Consider the following 18,136-nt stretch of genomic DNA (forward strand, 5'->3'; position numbering starts at 1 on the left):
CATTCCTGCAAATGGTAATTTGAGAGTGTAGGCATACACTATTAATGAAACAGAGTACCTCAAGTGACTGCTTGGTTATCAGATCTTGTTCTGTCCTTACTGCTGCTGAGGCAACCTCATTTTTCTTTCTGGTATGTATGTATGCAATTGTTTCCTGCCATACCTCTGCAAAGCTACAGTTATTATTTAAAAGATACTGTTAATCGCCATCAAGATTGGTTATAACAGATGATACAACATATTCTTCTAGATAGGAGCAACTGGTCCTGCTGAGTACTTAGCCTCAACAAGACAGTAAGATTAGGCAGACTAGCAGGTGGGAGTCTGGGGAGCAAAGGAGTTAGGGTTCAGGCAGCAGGGAAAACACCAGACACGGCAGGTCAAGGTCATTCATTGCTGTTCTCCACTCAAAGCAAAGATCCAGTGTGGGCATTGGGATGAATACTGTCATCATACTTGACAGATAGTTAACTTTGAGGATTATACAAGATGCACCAAATGATGGTCCATGAGGATGATAGAATACAGCAGACTGAGGCTTGAAAGACCAAGGAGTGATACTGGTTATTGTTGTACAGTTCAGTGGGATTGGTGTTGCCTTTGGACAGTTCCTCTTAGCTATTTACTTAGTAGGTTTTGACCAAGAAATAAAGGATGAAATGTGAACACCACAAACATGAACCTGCCCAGTGTTCCCATGAGATTTGTCATCAGATATTCTTTCATAAGAGAGCGCTGGGGTTACTCTGTCCAGACAGCATCTGCTTCTTCCACATAGGGGCTTTTGGTTGCAAGTTATCAAAAACACAAGATACCAAAGTGCTTGCTGAGGTGAGAGACAAGTTCTTATTAGTGGTACCGCTCCTCTTTTTCGCAAGTGCTGCAAGGAGTGAGAAAAGTCTGTTGCTCTGCTTCTTTCTCAAAACCATCCAACAGACAACTTTGCTCCCATCCGTGTGTTCGCCAAGAATCTCCATTGCACTTCTGTAGCTTCCATGCTGGTGCCAAGTTCAGAAAAACACTGTTGAATTTCATTTCTAACTCTTCAGTAGCAGCAAAACGCACTGAGGCTGCTTATCTGCACCTCTTACAAAAGAAGTTGCATTGAATTCACAGAGAGGCCAGACTGGATATTTGCAACTACTAGAAATTATTTACAGTGGACATTACGGTTTGTAAGAACTGAATGTTAGTCCCCTTATTCCTCTTAGCAGGGGGTTTGTTCTTCTGAATTACAGCCTTTTAAAATGCTGCTGAAGGTCCAGTTTTCCTTCTTTCTAGTGGTTTATGACCCCACTGGCTCTTGGAAGGAGACTTAAAAATATACAGAAGTGTGGATATTACTTTCACATTTGTAATAGAAAAAAAAAAATGTTTCTTGCCTACTTTATTTCTAATGATTTATTGGGATAAGATTATCTGTATTTCTTGTTGACTCAGGAAAAGAGTTTGAAGTGTGTGCTTACCTTGTGGCTTGGGCACAATCCTGCAGAAGTGATGAACTTGATGTTTAACATTTATGTAGCCAAAATACCTGGCATTTAACACTTCCAATGCAGCAAAATTGGGATTTGTCTTTTCTGCCAGACCGGAAACTCTTTCCTGGGTTGGATAAAGTGATGAAACTCCAAGGATATGGACACCACGGGTCACATGTACAAGCTACTGTATATATTTCAGGAAGCGGTTTAGACAAGTGGTCTCCTGCTCCTCCAATAGAACAAAGCTGCCATTACATGAGCAGTGCTAACCAGATTATATACTTAATGAAATATAAAGGCATTTAATTCAGAAGTAGTTCTTGAGGAAGCAAACCAGATGTGGTCTGTGCTAAGTCTGCATTTCATGAATAGCAGTAACCAGCAATAACAAGAAGCCATTAATCTTTATGAGAAATTTAGTGGAAAATTCAGCATCCCTTTGCTGCCTCTGCTGCCTCCTGTATCAGCTCCGTGTTGTGTACATGTTGCATGTGCAGAGGCAGGTGTGAGCAAAAGCAGGGTGGGATGGAGAGAATAGCTTCTGCTAATCCCCCAGTGGCATAGTGTCCATTAGGAGGCAGTGATGTAAATTAGAGTCGAAACCCTGCTGTGTCTCTTCCCTCAAGGTCACAGAACCAGCTCCACGTGTCCACCAGTCTTTAGCCAAGCACAACTTGCTCATCATGGAGAAACGTAACCTGAATGTAAATCTGATCTTTTGCTGTATTATAGATTGGTATGATACATCAGTAAGATTTCAGCTCGTTCCCTCACTCCCCTTTCAGCTGCCGTTAGCAACGCCAAGATGTGGACACCTGGGCATGGCTTCAGAGTGCTCCTGCTTCCCAGCATTACAGAAGGGGCATCTGTGTTCCTCTGTAATTTGAGGTTTTCATAATTATGCTCAAATGAGACATATGAAGGACCGTACAAGTACTTCATGCCTTCTTTGCTTTCTCCTAATCCACTCACCAGGCCCCCAGAAAGTTCAAGATTTTTAAGCTCAGTTAATTTCAAGTATTTTCTCTCCGATTTGGGCTTTCCTTTCTGGAGAACCACTGTCAAGCATATCCTTAGGAAGGTGCTTCCATTTAAGCTGTCTGTTAGTGAGCTGACCCTCTGGCATGTTAGTCCCAGGAAGAGGATGGCCCCCTCCTGCAGCACCCTCCAGCAGCCTTCTGCTGCCCTCAGTCTTGTTGCTGGCTGTCCTCCATGTGGCTGTGGCGTGCCGAGTCCGCAGGTTGTTCTGAGCCTTATGGGTGTGGGGGCTGCATAACGACAGCAAGCTTGGAGTGCAGCCTAATGTGTGGTGCTACAGATAGGTTCAGCAAGCCAGTGGCCAGGGAGAGTGTTACAGGTGGCCACATCCAAAGGACAGTCCCTCATTGCACTCATGAATTGCACTCTGCTGACTGGCAGATGATGCAAAAATGGGAGGAGTGGCTGGTACACTAGGTGGGTGTGTTGCCATTCAGAGCAACCTAGGCAAGCTGGAAAAATGGAATGAGAGGAATCTCTTGAGGTTCATAAAAGGGAAATGCCAAATCCTGCACTGGGAGAGGAATAATAAATGCAGCAGTACCGGCTGGGTCCCAACCAGCTGGAAAGTGCTTTCTGTTGATATAGGTGGGGGTTCCTGGTGGGCAGCAAGTTGAACATGAGCCAGCAGTGTGTCCTTGAGGCACAGAAGGTCAACAGCATCCTGGTCTGCGTTAGGAAGATCATCACCAGCAGGCTGAGGGAGGTGATCCTTCCCCTAAGTTTAGCTCTGGTGAAACACACCTGCAGTGTTGTGTCCAGTTCTGGGATCCCCAGTATAAGAAAGACTAGAACAAGTACAGCAAAGGGCCACAAAGGTGATAAATGGACTCAGGCATTTGTTCTATGAGGAGAGACTGAGAGAGCTGGAACTGTTCAGCCGGGAGCAGAGAACACTCAAGGGGGTGGGAAGGGGGGATTTGTATTGTCAATGTGTATAACTACCTGGTCCACCATCAGGTCGAAGACAGAGACAGACTCTTCTCAGTAGTGCCCAATGACAGCACAAGAGGCAGTGAGCACAAATAGAAATACAGGGAATTCCTTTGGAAAGCAATAAAATAATCTTTTCTTTTCACTGTGAGAGTAACTGAGCACTTGCATGGGTTACCCAGAAGCGTTGTGGAGTCTCCATCCTTGGTGATGACTCAAAAGCCATCTGGACATGGTCCTGGGCAGTCTGCTCTAGGCAGCCCTAGTTTGAGCAGGAGGGTTGGACATGATGACCTCCAGAGATGCCTTCCAATCTCAGCCTTTCTGGGATTCTGTGCAATACTTAATACACCTTAATAATGTTATGTCATTACACAAATAGCTGCACTTTCTCCCCTGGAAGTGAATCTGTGATCTTGGAGTTACATTTTTACAGAGAGATTTTTTCAGAAGGAAAAGTTATGTACTGTAACTCCATTAATTATGAGTCATAGGAAAACTTACTTTGAAAGGTTTGTATTTTACTCTGTTTAAAAGTTCGCTTTAGTTTAGAATTACTTTTTGGTTGCTATCAGAATTGTTTTGGTTTTTTGCTCAAATTGAAAATATGTTTATGTTATCAAAACAAATGTCATTGTGGGAAGAGAACCAAGCATTGGCAATGTTTTTCATAGCCGTAATATTTTATTTCACTTGATGGTGACAGGTAAACCACTTCAGAAGAGAAAAAGTCGTTCTAACACATTCACATACACACACATATTTGAATACCTACGTATTTTGCTCTAAAGTCAAGCTATGTTAAATGTTCCTCTGGAGGACACCCAGGTCAGGAATGATCAGTAAAGCTTGGGCTGTCTGTTGCTGTTACTCCTCTAAACACACTTGTGGAGCTGTTTCAAACCAAATTACTTCACAATAAATATTTCTTAATACCAGGTCCCCGAGTCAGCCTGCAACCTGGGGTCTTATCTTCCACGTACAAGTATATTAGTTTTTTTGTGAAACAGAAGCAAGACATACATTGTATGTCTCACCGTTATTTTATATTTTCACATCAAAGCCTTTGAGGTAAAAATAAATATATTTATTTTGCTGAGGTAGTATTTTACTGAGGAGAGAGCATGGTCTGGATTCTCCCTCTTGACCAGCAGATGCTGAAGATATTATAGGTTATGAAGATGAAGAAGATATTATAGATTTTGCTTAAATAAGTCTCTAAGATGGTACAAGCTTTTTATTCAGGAAATTCAATGAGTTCAGAAGTATGGAGCTGGTAGATAAGATCTGCAGTGGGCTTTAATAAAATATTTTTATATGAAATGTATGGTATGATTTTATATTGCGTATACATGCCGGATCCTCTTTTTCTTTGCAGGGTACATACCCAGCTACTTAGACAAGGATGAGCTGTGCGTAGTGTGTGGGGACAAAGCCACCGGATACCATTATCGCTGCATCACTTGCGAAGGCTGCAAGGTAAGCGGCGCAGTGGGCAAGGGGGAGTCAGAAATAGCTCTCCAGCTCAGCTCCTCCAGTACACAGGCTGCCTGACCTGTGCTGTCAAATAAAACAAAGACAGATTAGAAGCGAATAAGAACATCCCGTACTGATGATAAGCCGTAGCAGGCTATGCTGCTGCTCCACATATGCATGAGCAATATAGATGATTTTTGCAGTGCTTGCTTCTGCAAAGAGGAAGAGAAATTTACTTTTTTTCTGGTTGCTGTTTAACTGTTAGCTTTTACATTTCCATTTTTTAACGTTTCTTCGGCCATGTTCTCAGCCAGTGTACATCAGCATCCTCCCAGCAAGTCCTGCTAAGCCGTTTATGCAATAGCTGAGATTCTGCCCATGGCCATGAAGAGTCTATAGCGATTAACAGTGTTCCAATGCCTCTCATTGTCACTGTGAAGAAGCAAAAATCAAAATCCTTTCCACATGCTCATACGACAGTAACATTCACCACTTTGGGAATCATTGACACCCAGTTAAAACAGTTTCAAAAAGATCTGGACTTCAAGTTAAGCATATTGAAATGTGCTTTCAGCCCTAAATTGTACCTCCAAAGCTACATGCAGAACTAAAAAAAAGAGATTGCTTTGGGCAAGTAAATAAAAGAAAGAAAGAATAACATGATCAGGCACATCGTACATGATTTCACTGCCATAAGTTTGCCTGAATAGCTTGAGGTCCTGTAAGAAAGCTATTCTTTCCTGCAGAAAATAAGAAAATTATTGTTCTTCTAAACAAATGGGACCACACATGTCATGGACTAGTGTCATGGGACTAAGCCACAGCAGTTGTATTCTGTTCATCCCCAAAGTCTGGAATATTTGGATCTGAGCTTTTGGGTTTGGATTGGCTTTAGAGGCGCTCTTGTGGCTCTAGTAACTCTTGTGTTGAAGTAGTTCCTTCAGTTATACAGCATTGCCCTAAGTTACATTTATGAAATGCACAAAGACCTAAATAACCTATGTATAGAGCTTTGTGGCAATACTAACAATGGCTTTATACACATATATAATATGTGTGAAAAATACCTATAGTGGAAAAAAAATGTGGAACTGAACAAGTGATTCTTACACATTTGCATCCTATATTCCAGATGGTAACAATACATAAAATGTTTGAATATTACTTAATTCCGATGTAATGAGAAGTAAGTGACACCGTGGCATCACAGTGGTATCTCTCCCAGCTAACAACTCTGTCTGTCACAAGCTTTCCTACTGTTTTTGTTACTCCAGCTGAAGTATTTCTTTTTGTGCCTACCAGTTCTTTTAAAGGTAGACAATCTCCTTTCATCTTCAGATACAGTTCATCTCTCTGATGTACAATTTAAAATAATGCCTATGTGCACAAGGAACTGAGCTAACAATTTGCAAAAAAAAGTAATTAATTCTTTATCCTACTTATATTTGGCTTGCAAACAGGCTGTTTTGATGTGTTTTGATACATTGTTCTTCTTGCAAATGTATTCATTCTACAAGACCTTTTTTTTGGTGTGGATAGTTTCGATCCATGCTCTGGAGGATCTGCATACAGACTTCAAGTTGTATGATTTATCAGCAAAGTTATATGTAAACAATTCTCAGTTAATTTGACATTTACTAGTTGCCTCCACTCAAAGTCACTTTAATTTTGTAACAACATTGATCAGTGCTGACAGCCAAAAATTTGCTTAGGTGAGTGTTCTCATGAGCAAAGCATCCTCACACATGATTTCTGAAGAGTAAATTGTAAAGAATTTGAACACAAAAAAAACTTACAGTGAGTTCCGACATCACTGAAATCTTTCTCCAGACTGTACCCACTACATCTATTGCTATATAGGTGTGTAGTAAAGGAATTTAGGAAAGAGTAGTTGCCTTATAATTGTGCTTTCTTTTATTGATGGAAATAATACTTCTGGGATTGTTTGGACAAATATAGAGAGAAGCTTCCTTTATCACATTAGAGATAATCAAAGAGGCTTTTTGCAAGAATATTCTGAGAAATGCAAAGGAATGAGATGGTGAAATGTTCTGGTCCAAACATAAGTGGTGGAGAGTCTTGCCATTGTGAAGCTTGAGCGACAGTAACTCCTATGCAGTGTTTGGAAAACACAAGTTCAGTACCAATTCCTGACACTCATCAGAGATTTTTCCATCTCTTGCTGTAACTAGAGATTACTCTGTGACCCTGGTTATCCAGAGCCACCTTTGATCTTCAGGGAGGAGAGGGACAGGTCCTGTCTAGGAATTTGTCACAGGGTTGGGAGTGGACTCAGATCCAGTTGTTGGGTAGATGAGAGTTTGAGACCTGATCCAAACCTCACATAAGGACATCTTGCTTGTGATTTCCTGGATTTGGGCTCAGCCCAACAGGTCCCAGTCTTGCGAAAGCTCACATACATGCTTTATGCAAATCTGTTTAATTGAGATTTAAGGTCTTGTCGTTGTTAAGGAACAAAACGTTGTACTCTTAGCTCAAGCTGTATCTTCTAAGACAAAATTCTAATGAGGACAAGACTCTTTATTGTCTTGACTGGAGTTAGGAGCTCAAGCTGAAGTACAGACTTATCTGTACATCTTAATTCAACATTCTGTGCTAAAAGAAATTACACACTGCTATAAGATTTTACTGGGTGTTATTTAACATGATTAAAAACAGACCTTTTACCTAATGACGTGAAGAGACTATTCATTAGGAAAAGGGGCTATGCATTAGGCAAAATCTCACTTGAATTTTGCCATTGTTTTCACTGAAACCAAAACCATTCTCTGTGGCCTCAGTCAGAGGACCAGGGGCCCAGCGTGTTCTCTATGTCAGGGTTCTCCCAGGCTACATCGCTGAATGTAGACAGTCTTAAACAATGGTGACGCTTGAAATAAAGTCATGTCTAAATTTCTTGTTTTATAGCCTATCTTGTCCATATCTCATAGGTTTGGGAATTTTATCCAGCTGTTGCAGAAGTCAATGAGAGTAGTCAAGTTGAAATTAGTACTAGGACTGTGTCTGTAAGAGTCAGAGATAAGATGATTCTGATTTCTTTACCCAAGGTCAAGGTCTGTGGGGTGTATAAATCAGTGAATTCAGTGGAGCGACATTAGATCTCAAGAGCTTGGGATCTGACCTCATATCTGTGTTGCAACTGGAATTCAAGATCTATATTATGATTGATGGATAGATCAATAGATGGATAGACAGACAGATAGAATGGATTTCTAGAGAGAGGGATCTTTATTGGTGATGTTTGTTTTGAATAGAGATCTGTGGTAAATACAAATCAAATAATCTCAGAAATACATATACTGTTTAGATTATGGATCCATTATTTAGAATAAACTAAAAAGTTGTGTAAATTGTGTTTATAAAATTCTTGGTTTTGCCTGGCTTTGGTTGGTTCGTTGGTTATTTGGCTTTGATAGAATGACAGGAGTAGAACTCCTTATTCTTGATCCTTTAGTGTCACGTTCTTACACCACTGTTCTTACTGTTGACAGAAGCTGCTCTTTAATTAAAAGTATGTATATGCCTCTTAATATCTCTTGAAATGATTTTGTAATTTAGAAAAAGGCTTAAAATAAACCCACTAGTTCCAATACGAAAAAATTAGCACACAGAAACATAAGACTTCATAAAAACATAGACAGTATTTGTCCCTGAAGACAGTATTACTTACACCATACTTCCCTAAGATATCAGTATCTTTTTAATTTGTAGGGAGGAGGTGTTTTGTGAGACTCAGAAAACACATGCCATACACTATAAAACTGGTTTGTTCTTTTCCTTTTTGAGAATTTCATGGAATGAAGTGAGCTATCTTGTGTACTTAGGTACATTCCTACCAAGCCAGAGTGGCTTCCAGTTTGAAAAAATGGCACAGTGCTAATGCTTTCCAATGTATCTATTTATTGCACTTAGGGTTTTTTTAGAAGAACCATTCAGAAAAACCTCCATCCAACCTATTCCTGTAAATATGAAGGAAAATGTGTGATAGACAAAGTAACAAGAAATCAGTGCCAGGAATGTCGCTTCAAAAAATGTATCTTTGTTGGCATGGCAACAGATCGTAAGTATATTTGTCTTTTTCTCCTTTTTTTTTTTTTAATGTGTGTTTGCTTAAAGTATGTTGATTGGTGAAGGTTGCTGAAATAAAGCAAAACTTCTGGGGCTTTTTTTGGTTTTACTAACTTGTACAGGGAATTGCACTCATTGCATCAAACCACTTTCACAAGGCTGTAATTTTTTGTTTATCCTTCCCCAAACTGCACCTTCTCCTGGCCTTACCAGGCCAAGTAACAGTAGGAATGTTCGCTCTTTGGAGGAGAGGAGGGAAAAACGCATCTGGATGGACACTTTGCAAAAAACATCTTGTTTAGAAAATTCTGGAGGATGTGAAATTGAATGTCGTTGTATGAGTCATCCTGCAGTTGTTTGTTTTATTTTTAGCCCTGAAGAAGTTATCTACTGCAAAGAACTCAACTCTTACTCTAAAGAATTAGAAAATATGGCTGAAAGATTAACCCTTATGGTCATCTTCTCCTGTATTGCACAGGGATTTACACTGATAACTTCAATTAGTGCAAATGGGAGGAAGTCTCATAAATCCCCTTGAGCATTACTGGTAATGGTTGTTGACGGTGTAATCATCTGGGGAAGAACTGACAGGAAAACGGGCCAAATAAACAACAGAAGAATAGTCTAACAGTATTTTACGTTGTTGATGTAATGTATAACAGTGCCTTCTGTCTAGAGGGAAACAGAAGAACACAGTTTCGTTTTAGCCAGGTGGACGTTCAGGAGATGGGGCCATGAGGCGGCATCCGGCCCAGCCCGATGCAGCAGGCAGCGCTGAGCCTGGGTCAGGCCGCAGCCGTGCAGAGCAGGGAGTTCCTCCAGCTCTGGGTCTGACCAGCAGGTGCCGTCACCGCAGAGCTGCTCTGGCCTGTGTGGGCTGCACCTGTCTGTGTGCCAGGAGCCGGCGCTGAGCACGGCGGGCAGGCCGCTCGCCCCCGGCTCAGGTTAAAACGTGTGAACAGAAGCCTGTACGCGGGGCTTGCGTTGCTCCTGCCAGCCTGCCACCAGTTGTGGGTCAGAACAGTCTTCCCCTGCTGTTTGAGCAGACAGGCCAGTCTGTGTAAATGGCCTGTTAATGTTTGCGTGGAAAATGGGATAAAACCTCCAGTAGTGGTCAGAAACGTGCAGCTCTGCGGTTTCTGTGTCCAGCACCACTGGAAGTAGCAAAGCTTTAGGGGAATGCAATAGGAGACTCCATTTGTAGAGCTTAAAGAAAGAGCCAAAGGCAGATAGTTTCTGATCGTATCATGCAACAGGTAGTGGAGCCTCCCATCCACTTTCTTAAATCCAGTTTACCTTCTGCTGGCTTACAACACATTCTACACAGTTCATAGCAGTGAGTGTGCCAATACTACTTGAAAGAAAACAAGTGCATCTTTTCCCAACATAGATTACTCCGAGTCCATTACAGAAGCACTTTGCCCACATCCTTACAGAGCTTTTACATGCCAGTTTTATTGATGGAATAAGCCTTGAAGGCAATGGCCACATACAAAATGTTGCCAGAAGGGTAAGTTTTTCACTGCCGTCCCAGCTTCTGACAAAATGAAGTTTGGAGGGAGAAGCAAAAGAACCTGTCAACTGGGGATCTTACCAAAGTATTTCTTTACTGACTGGTTAAGGTATTTGTGGTCAATTAGTACCTCAGGCATAGAAAAAAAGCAAAGTTCAGGCAGCCTTAAGAGCTTCCAGCCATTTTCATGTGCTTTCTCCTCTGCCAGTGGTGTTGGATGACAGCAAGCGGTTGGCAAAGAGGAAGCTGATAGAGGAAAATCGAGAGAAGAGGCGTCGGGAAGAGCTGCAGAAAACCATTGGACACAAACCAGAGCCAACAGATGAGGAATGGGAGCTCATAAAAATTGTTACCGAAGCGCATGTGGCCACCAATGCACAAGGAAGCCACTGGAAGCAGAAAAGGAAATTTCTGGTAAGGACTGTAGCCTTTTATACTGCTCTTGGAGCCAGGTTACTATCTTTTTCTGAAGTCCCTTCCCAATATTGCAACCCCAAAGAGGGTGTAGCTACACCATATTGACCTTTATGAAGAATGGATGATTGTTACAGTTCCCGCTTGCTAATTCTTGCCTGAAGCTCAGTGTTTGATCAGATCATATATTTCAAAAGACAAACAGTGTGTTGCAAGTTAAGGCTTACCCAGCTGGATACTTTTCAAGTGCTGTGATAAGAAAAAGTAGAAAAACTTTCACTCCTAACAAGAGTAGCAGTCTATAATGCATAATGTATCTTTTTATATGTATTATAGCTAGGGATAGTTGTCTTTATTAGGAATTAACAGACAACATTTTGTAAGTGTTAAAATGATGTAAGATTTTAGGTGAAAGCTGTTATTTTTTCTTAATAACTCATAGTTTTTGCTATCTTGTTCCAAAGTTAGCACATTAATTAAAATAAATTCAGCAAAGAAAAATGAATTTCAGTGAAAGCAGGGTGAAACATACACCGGAGCATTGGGATTGTAGACGACAAGATGACCTAAGTTTTCACCCTATAACTAAGGATCAGGAAAAAAATGGTGATTAGCGATGCTCAGCCTTAGAAAAAAATTCATTTGATTTTTTAAAATCAATTTTTAAAGGAAGCAAGTGCAGGATGCAAAATGTTTATACAGCACTAAAGAGGGATTATGGACTGTGTTCCAGGAATACACAGAGGTCTTCAACATTGTGTATATCAGATCATTGTGTAGATCAGATCAGATCAGATAGAGAATACTCATTTTCTGCAAGCCTAGGCTCCTGCTGCCTAATTCACCATAGGAATCTCGAGCCACTGTTAAATTGCTAAGAGAAATTGTATATTCAGCTGATACCTTTTATAATGTTTTGTTAATTCCAGTGTCACTTCTTAAGTTTCTGTGTGAATGGCTGCGTGTTCGTAGTAGCATGCAGTCAGGAAACCGCAGCCAGTGGTGGCTGGCAAGGAGCAGGAGGGCACCTTCCAGTGGTGCTGCACAGCAAGGCTTGCTTCATGGTTTTAGCAGATCATGAAGCAGCTGCAACAGTGTGTTTGGTTACTTCGGCAGGAGTGCTGATCTTTCAGTACCTCCTGGTGTGGGATAAAGCGCGGGGAGCCTGAGGTTTGGGCTGGCAGTGAGGACATAGGCAGAAAGCTGGTGGGGACTGGGCCACGTAAAGTGTGGTCACTGAGGGGCTTCAGGCTCTGGAGGCCTCCTTCGCAGTGGAGGGGAAGCCTCCCACAAAGGGCAGAGCGTGAGGTGATGTTACAACAGGGCTGTTGTGAGAGGGGCTGGGAGGGGCAGAGGCATGGGTGGCAACTGTAGTGGACAGCTCAGAAACCAGCTGTGACTGCCACAGCTAGTTCCTACCTCAGACCAAACTGCTCTCGGTACAGCCCTTGCTACAGGGCCTCCCGGTCCTTTGCAGAGCTCACATCCTGAAGCCCAGTGGTTTCAAGGCAAGTGTGGGAACCTCACTGACACCTTGCAGCAAACACAGAAGGGAAAGTCCAGGATGCCATGCTAACCCCAGGTAGAGAGATTTGAAAGCCCCTGCCATGAGCTGTTGAAGAGCAAGAAGAGCTGACCACATGCCCCAGGAGCTGTGGCCCAGCCTTTAGGCATCTGAGGCTGGTTCTTCAACAGCAACAGCTTCTTTGAGGTCTGGACCTCTTTTCCTATTGAGGTGGGCTAGGTGGCAAGGGGTCTCCAGTCACATGCCCTTCTGGAGGGTGATCGCTTTTGCTAGCAATCCTCACTTTGCCTTTTCCAAGAAAATGCTCTGTTCTTTCTTTTTCTCCATAACAATGTTGCGTGGTTTTAAGTATTTTGTCTTCTTACTTCTAAGTGATGAAGGTTGTTTATCGTGAGCACACAATGTGGTTTAGTTTCCCAAGATTCAGGAAGGGAGGGAGCCTAGAACTGGGATTATTTGAGGGTTGTTTTTTTTTAGTAGGCACCGTCAGATAATTGAGCCCAGTCCTCTTCATTGTTCCTTTACAATTGGTGCTTGCTTTATTAAGGCATTGCTGAGTTCTTTCTTGAGAGAAGTTAGATTTGGATTCAAACTGGTGACAGAGCTATGGGAGGATCTTTTATGATGTGTTGCTTTAAAAAAGCTGCCAAGCACAAGATTTTATTAGAGATAGCACTTTCAGCACCTCCTCTGTTTAAGTGCCCTTATGTAAATGTCATGAAGTCCATTGGACTTGAAGGCCTTCTTCACTGTGTTTCATCCATTTTTTTGACTCTCTAATGTGAACAAAATGGAACCTCTGCATGGTGGTTGGCAGCTCTTTTACAACTGCAAAGCCACACTTAGCAAACAGGACAACTTTGATATACCTGTTCTGAAAACACATGGTAACATTGATGAGCTGTCATATAATCAGGTGAGCAAGTTGAATTGCAGTTGGAATTAAACAAAAAAAAATGCAGATTCTGCTTGAAAGTATTTAATTCTATATCTCTATTGAAATATTCAAATTTATTTTCTTTTCTTTTGGAGAAGCCTTGGGGTGAAGTCATGCAGAAGGTGATTTTCAACTAGAACTTTACCCAGGCGAGTTCACAGTGTAGGCACTTTACCCACTCTAGCCTTGTGTTAGCCCATTCTTCGTCATCAGCTGCTTTAGCCTAGTTTTGGAAATGGGCCTTGGCAGTTGCCTGGAGCTCTGTGATCCCAGGCAATCTGTTCTGTGGAGGATTTCAGAACTTTGAGTAGGTGAAAGATCCCAGTTCTGCAGAGGTCTCAACATCTTCTCACGGGTAACAAGTCACCTCAGCGCCTTTCACTTTTAGAGAAACTTGAGAGTTCTCAGCACCTGTAAGAAACAAGACCATGGCGATATTTTGAGTAAAAAATACATATGCTGCAACCACAAAATACTCAAATGCAGGCACAAGGAAGAAGCTGTATGTGCACAAAAATGCAGGTGCCCACACAGGATGGGTGGTGGCATGCCAGTGACCCATTTCTCTGTGCACTTTCAGAAGTGCCTTACAAACAGATTGTTCACATTTTGTGGCGTAACAAGCATTACTGATAGAGTGAGTAGTGTTATTTTTCATTTTAGCATATCTTCCATCACCAAGCAGGACTTTTTAGAATCTAAAATACTTGCTCTAAGATAGATTGTTCCTTTAAATATCTTTTTTTATTTCCTTAGCCAGAAGATATTGGGCAGGCACCAATAGTTAATGCCCCAGAAGGTGGGAAAGTGGATTTAGAAGCCTTCAGCCAGTTTACAAAAATTATCACACCAGCGATTACAAGAGTGGTGGATTTTGCCAAAAAGTTGCCTATGTTTTGTGAGGTAAGAAGACTTCTTTGCACTCCTTATTTATACACCTGTTGTTAAAAACTGTTCAAAATACTCCTGGCGTGGAAAAAATATCACTATGTTTGAAATCAGAAAAATTGAAGAGACTCAAAATAGACGGGACTAGAATCATCTGGCTTTTTATGAGTTTTCTTTTTCCTGTGATTACTGAAATATTGATTTTGTTCATCTAGAGGTCATCATGGTTCATTAGGAACTCAAACGTGTCTTTAGAGGTGGCCTTGAACAAAGCAAGTGAACAAAAATAGACTGTCTAAAGCATCTTTGATATATCAGATCATAGTAATCAGATAATCAGCTCTTCCAGCACACAGTTCCTTCTGTGCTTTCTGTCTCCTTAGCAAGAATAGAGTTGTGGAGTTGAGTCTCCGTAGGAAGGAATTCTCCAGGTTCAGGAGAGCATCCCTAGCCAGGAACGGCATCGGACGCGTGGCGTTCCCTCCACATGCTTTCCCTGAAGAGGGAGGTCGTGCACAACGAATGTCATGGATTGGCATTCCAGATGGGTGCTCAGATGTAAAATAGACAGTAAATAGACTCACATAGATGGGGTTGCACAGGGGCTCTGGGCTGATCTCATTTACACCAAGGTGTCACTTTTATTGAAGGACCAGACAATATCCTTGGCCAAAAGAATGGCCAAGGATATTTTTTTTTTCCTGACATAAAAGATGTTGTTAGAACTGCAGCCTGAAATAGTGTTTCAATTTTAATAATTTTAAGGCCTGTAAGTCCCTTAGGATCCACAACCAGGGGAAATTTAACATGGAAATATCCCAAATCCAGCTATGGAAGGATGCTTGCCTGCTCACCCACACTGCAGAGCAACGCTTGACTCTAGTGCCAAGTGAATGACATTCAAAACGGGAGTGACCATGGTCAGTGATTTCACTGGGCTTCCTAACTTGGGAACAGTGTTTCCTCCTAATAACTAAACATCAGTGAGGAAGGAAGTTTAAGGCAGCCATAGCATTTTATTCTTCTGTGGCTGGCAGCATTTCTTTAAGGTCAGTCAGGGAGAGCTATTTATGTTCTCTGGCAACTACAGAAGAGGTAAATATCAATAGTTGGCATAGTGTAAATAGCTCTCCCTGCCTAACCTTAGCATTGGCTTCATCAGCCAAGAAAGCATAAAATAGTGGCCAAGCATGAAGATTTTAAAATACAAGGAATGTGCCCATAGATCACGAGGCCCCTGCAGCATTCAGTATCTGGGGGAATCTGTCTCCTCTGATTTGACGTTTGTTGTCTGAAAGTTGCAGTGACATACCAAGGTAGTCTTTTTAATTTAGAAAGCTTTGCCAGTCACACAGACTGCAGTGTCCATCTGACATCTCCTACGCCTCCTGGCAACCGTGGGCCCACTTGTGTCAGAGCCAGGCAGGAAGCATGGTTGAGGAAGTCAAGGCATCCTTGGGCGTGACCTGGGTAGGCTGTGCAGCCCAGCTGGGACAGGCTTTGTGCACAGCTGAGCCACCGTGCAAACCTGACACCCCTATACAACACGGTCTGGTGGCAGAGTGAGGGACAACTCCTCGTGAACACAAAGGAATAGGACAGGCTGTCCTCCAGGTTGTCACTTAGCTCCTGCTGTGGCATAAGAAAATGACAAATGTTTGCTCCGTTTTGAAGGGGCACGGTCGTGTCAATTTAATTTCACTTATAGTTTTCAACCTATTGTCTTTTTTCTTGCAAGAAATGCTGTGTGGGCTGTGGCTTTGTTTATGAGAAAAAGTCCTTTCTCCCGCAGGACCTGCAAAGCATTTAAACATTATCTCAGTTCTTAATTTCCACAGAGGCTCAGGCTGAGAGCATAGTAAATCTCAGTGAAGGAGGGGCATGGCAGGGAACATCCATGGCCACTTAGGTATTCATAGCTACTTTTCCTTCTTTGTCTCTCTTTGGACACATTCATAAGCCAACAGTGCACTGTGAGTGCCCAGCTCAGTTTCTGTGCATCCATTGGCCTGTGTCTCAAAGCAAGAATCTAATCACAGAGTAATCAAAGTATGAGGCAAACTTCGTTTACTTCTCAGCATTTCAGCTCTTGTTCCCTTCTTGCCTTTCCTTCTTGCATTTTTGTGTGCTTAGAAGATGAAGCTGGAGCATTTAATCAGTTTGATGTGAGTTTAAGTGTCACAGGCATCAGTGGTTCCAGGCTGCATGAAGCTGTGTAAGTTCCCTCCTAGGCAGCTCACCTTAGTTCCGTGGTGCTGCATTACACATGTTCTGGCTGCCAGTGTGTCCCGCCAAGGCGAGCACCCCAGGGTCCTGCCACTTGCTTTTTCTCTGTGTGGAGAGAGGAGGAAAGGACAACATGTGGCAGATAATCAGTCACATTTGTTGACCTTGCTCCTGGAAGTTGCTCTGGTAGCAGTGCTCAAATGATGAGCATAGGTAGCATTGAAACCAGTGTAGCTGGGAGTGGAACTGACATTCAAGGCCCCAGTCTGCAGCTGGCACATAAGACTCAGTGGCACAGTCTGTTTGGAGGCCTGTAGCTACCAGGGTTCCCCAGGGGTCAGTACTGGGTCCCGTCTTGTTCAATACGTTCACCAGTGACGTGGATGAAGGGACAGAGTGCACACTCAGCACGTTTGCTGGTGATACCAAACTGGGAGGAGTGGCTGACACACCAGAAGGCTGTGCTGCCATCCAGCAAGACCTGGACAGGCTGGGGAGTTGGGCAGAGGGGAAATCTGGTGACGTTCAACAGAGACAAGTGTAGGGTCTTGAACCTGGTGAGGAATAACCCCACACGCCAGTACAGGCTGACCTGCTGGAAAGCAGCTCTGTGGAGAAGGACCTGGGAGTCCTTGTGGACAACGACTTCACCATGAGCCAGCAATGTGCTCTTGTAGCCAAGAAGGCCAATGATATCCTGGAGTGTATTAAGAAGAGTGTGACCAGTATGCCGAGGGAGGTTCTTCTCCCCCTCTACCCTCGTGAGGCCACATCTGGAGTACTGTGTCCAGTTCTGGGCTCCCAGGTTCAAGAGAGACAGAGGACTACGGGAGAGAGTCCAGCGGAGGGCTACAAAGGTGATTAGGGGACTGGAATATCTCTCTTGTGAGGAAAGGGCTGAGACCTGGGGCTGTTTAACCTGAAGAAGGGAAGACTGAGAGGGGATCTTATCAATGCTTATAAATATCTGAAGGGCAGGGATTGAGAGAATAGGGTCAGTCTCATTTCAGTGGTTGCTGGTGATAGGACAAGGGGCAGTGGACACAAAGTGGAACACAGGAAGTTCCTGGCACAGGCTGCCCAGAGAGGCTGTGAAGTCTCCCCTGGAGACTTTCAAAACCTGCCTGGATGCGTTCCTGTGCAACCTGCTCTAGGTGAACCTGCTTTAGCAGGGGGGTTGGACTGGGTGATCTCCAGAGGTCCCTTCCAACTCCTACCATTCTGTGATTCTTTGGTAAGACCTGAGGCTTGGCATCTGTGAAACAGGTGTCCTATGTGTCCTTCAGAATTAGGAAAACAGGCAAAGGACGGGCATATTCAGATCACCACTACTATAAAGAAGTTTTAAGAAGGTTCAGGTAGGAAAAGAAATTCTCATTGATTTAATGCCTCGCTAATAAAACAGCTGAAGCATCATGAAATATCTTCCCTACTGTTACCTGTTTCTTTTCCACCATTCTTCTTTCTCCTTAGTCTTTCTTCCTTCAATCCTCTTTTCTCCTCCTTTCGTTTCTTTCATGTCCCTTTTTTTCCCTGCAGTTACATGTTCCAACATTTCCTCTCCTCTCCTCTCCTCTCCTCCACCTCCTCCTCCACCTCCACCTCCATTTCTTTAC

At 42.7% G+C, this 18,136-nt stretch overlaps 1 protein-coding gene across 2 annotated transcripts in view; it reads left to right on the plus strand.

Annotated features, from left to right (window-relative positions):
- LOC103771846 (thyroid hormone receptor beta) overlaps positions 1-18,136 on the plus strand; it is a 46,775-nt gene that overhangs the window by 24,861 nt on the left and 3,778 nt on the right. For both annotated transcript variants that reach the window (XM_008939163.1, XM_008939162.1), the window contains exons 2-5: positions 4,831-4,931; positions 8,862-9,009; positions 10,739-10,944; positions 14,163-14,309. In XM_008939163.1, coding sequence (XP_008937411.1) covers positions 4,831-4,931; positions 8,862-9,009; positions 10,739-10,944; positions 14,163-14,309 — 602 coding nt within the window. The remainder of the gene's footprint in view (positions 1-4,830; positions 4,932-8,861; positions 9,010-10,738; positions 10,945-14,162; positions 14,310-18,136) is intronic.

This window comes from Merops nubicus, unplaced genomic scaffold, assembly GCF_000691845.1.
Source record: "Merops nubicus isolate BGI_N331 unplaced genomic scaffold, ASM69184v1 scaffold9634, whole genome shotgun sequence".
NCBI classification, from domain to species: domain Eukaryota; kingdom Metazoa; phylum Chordata; class Aves; order Coraciiformes; family Meropidae; genus Merops; species Merops nubicus.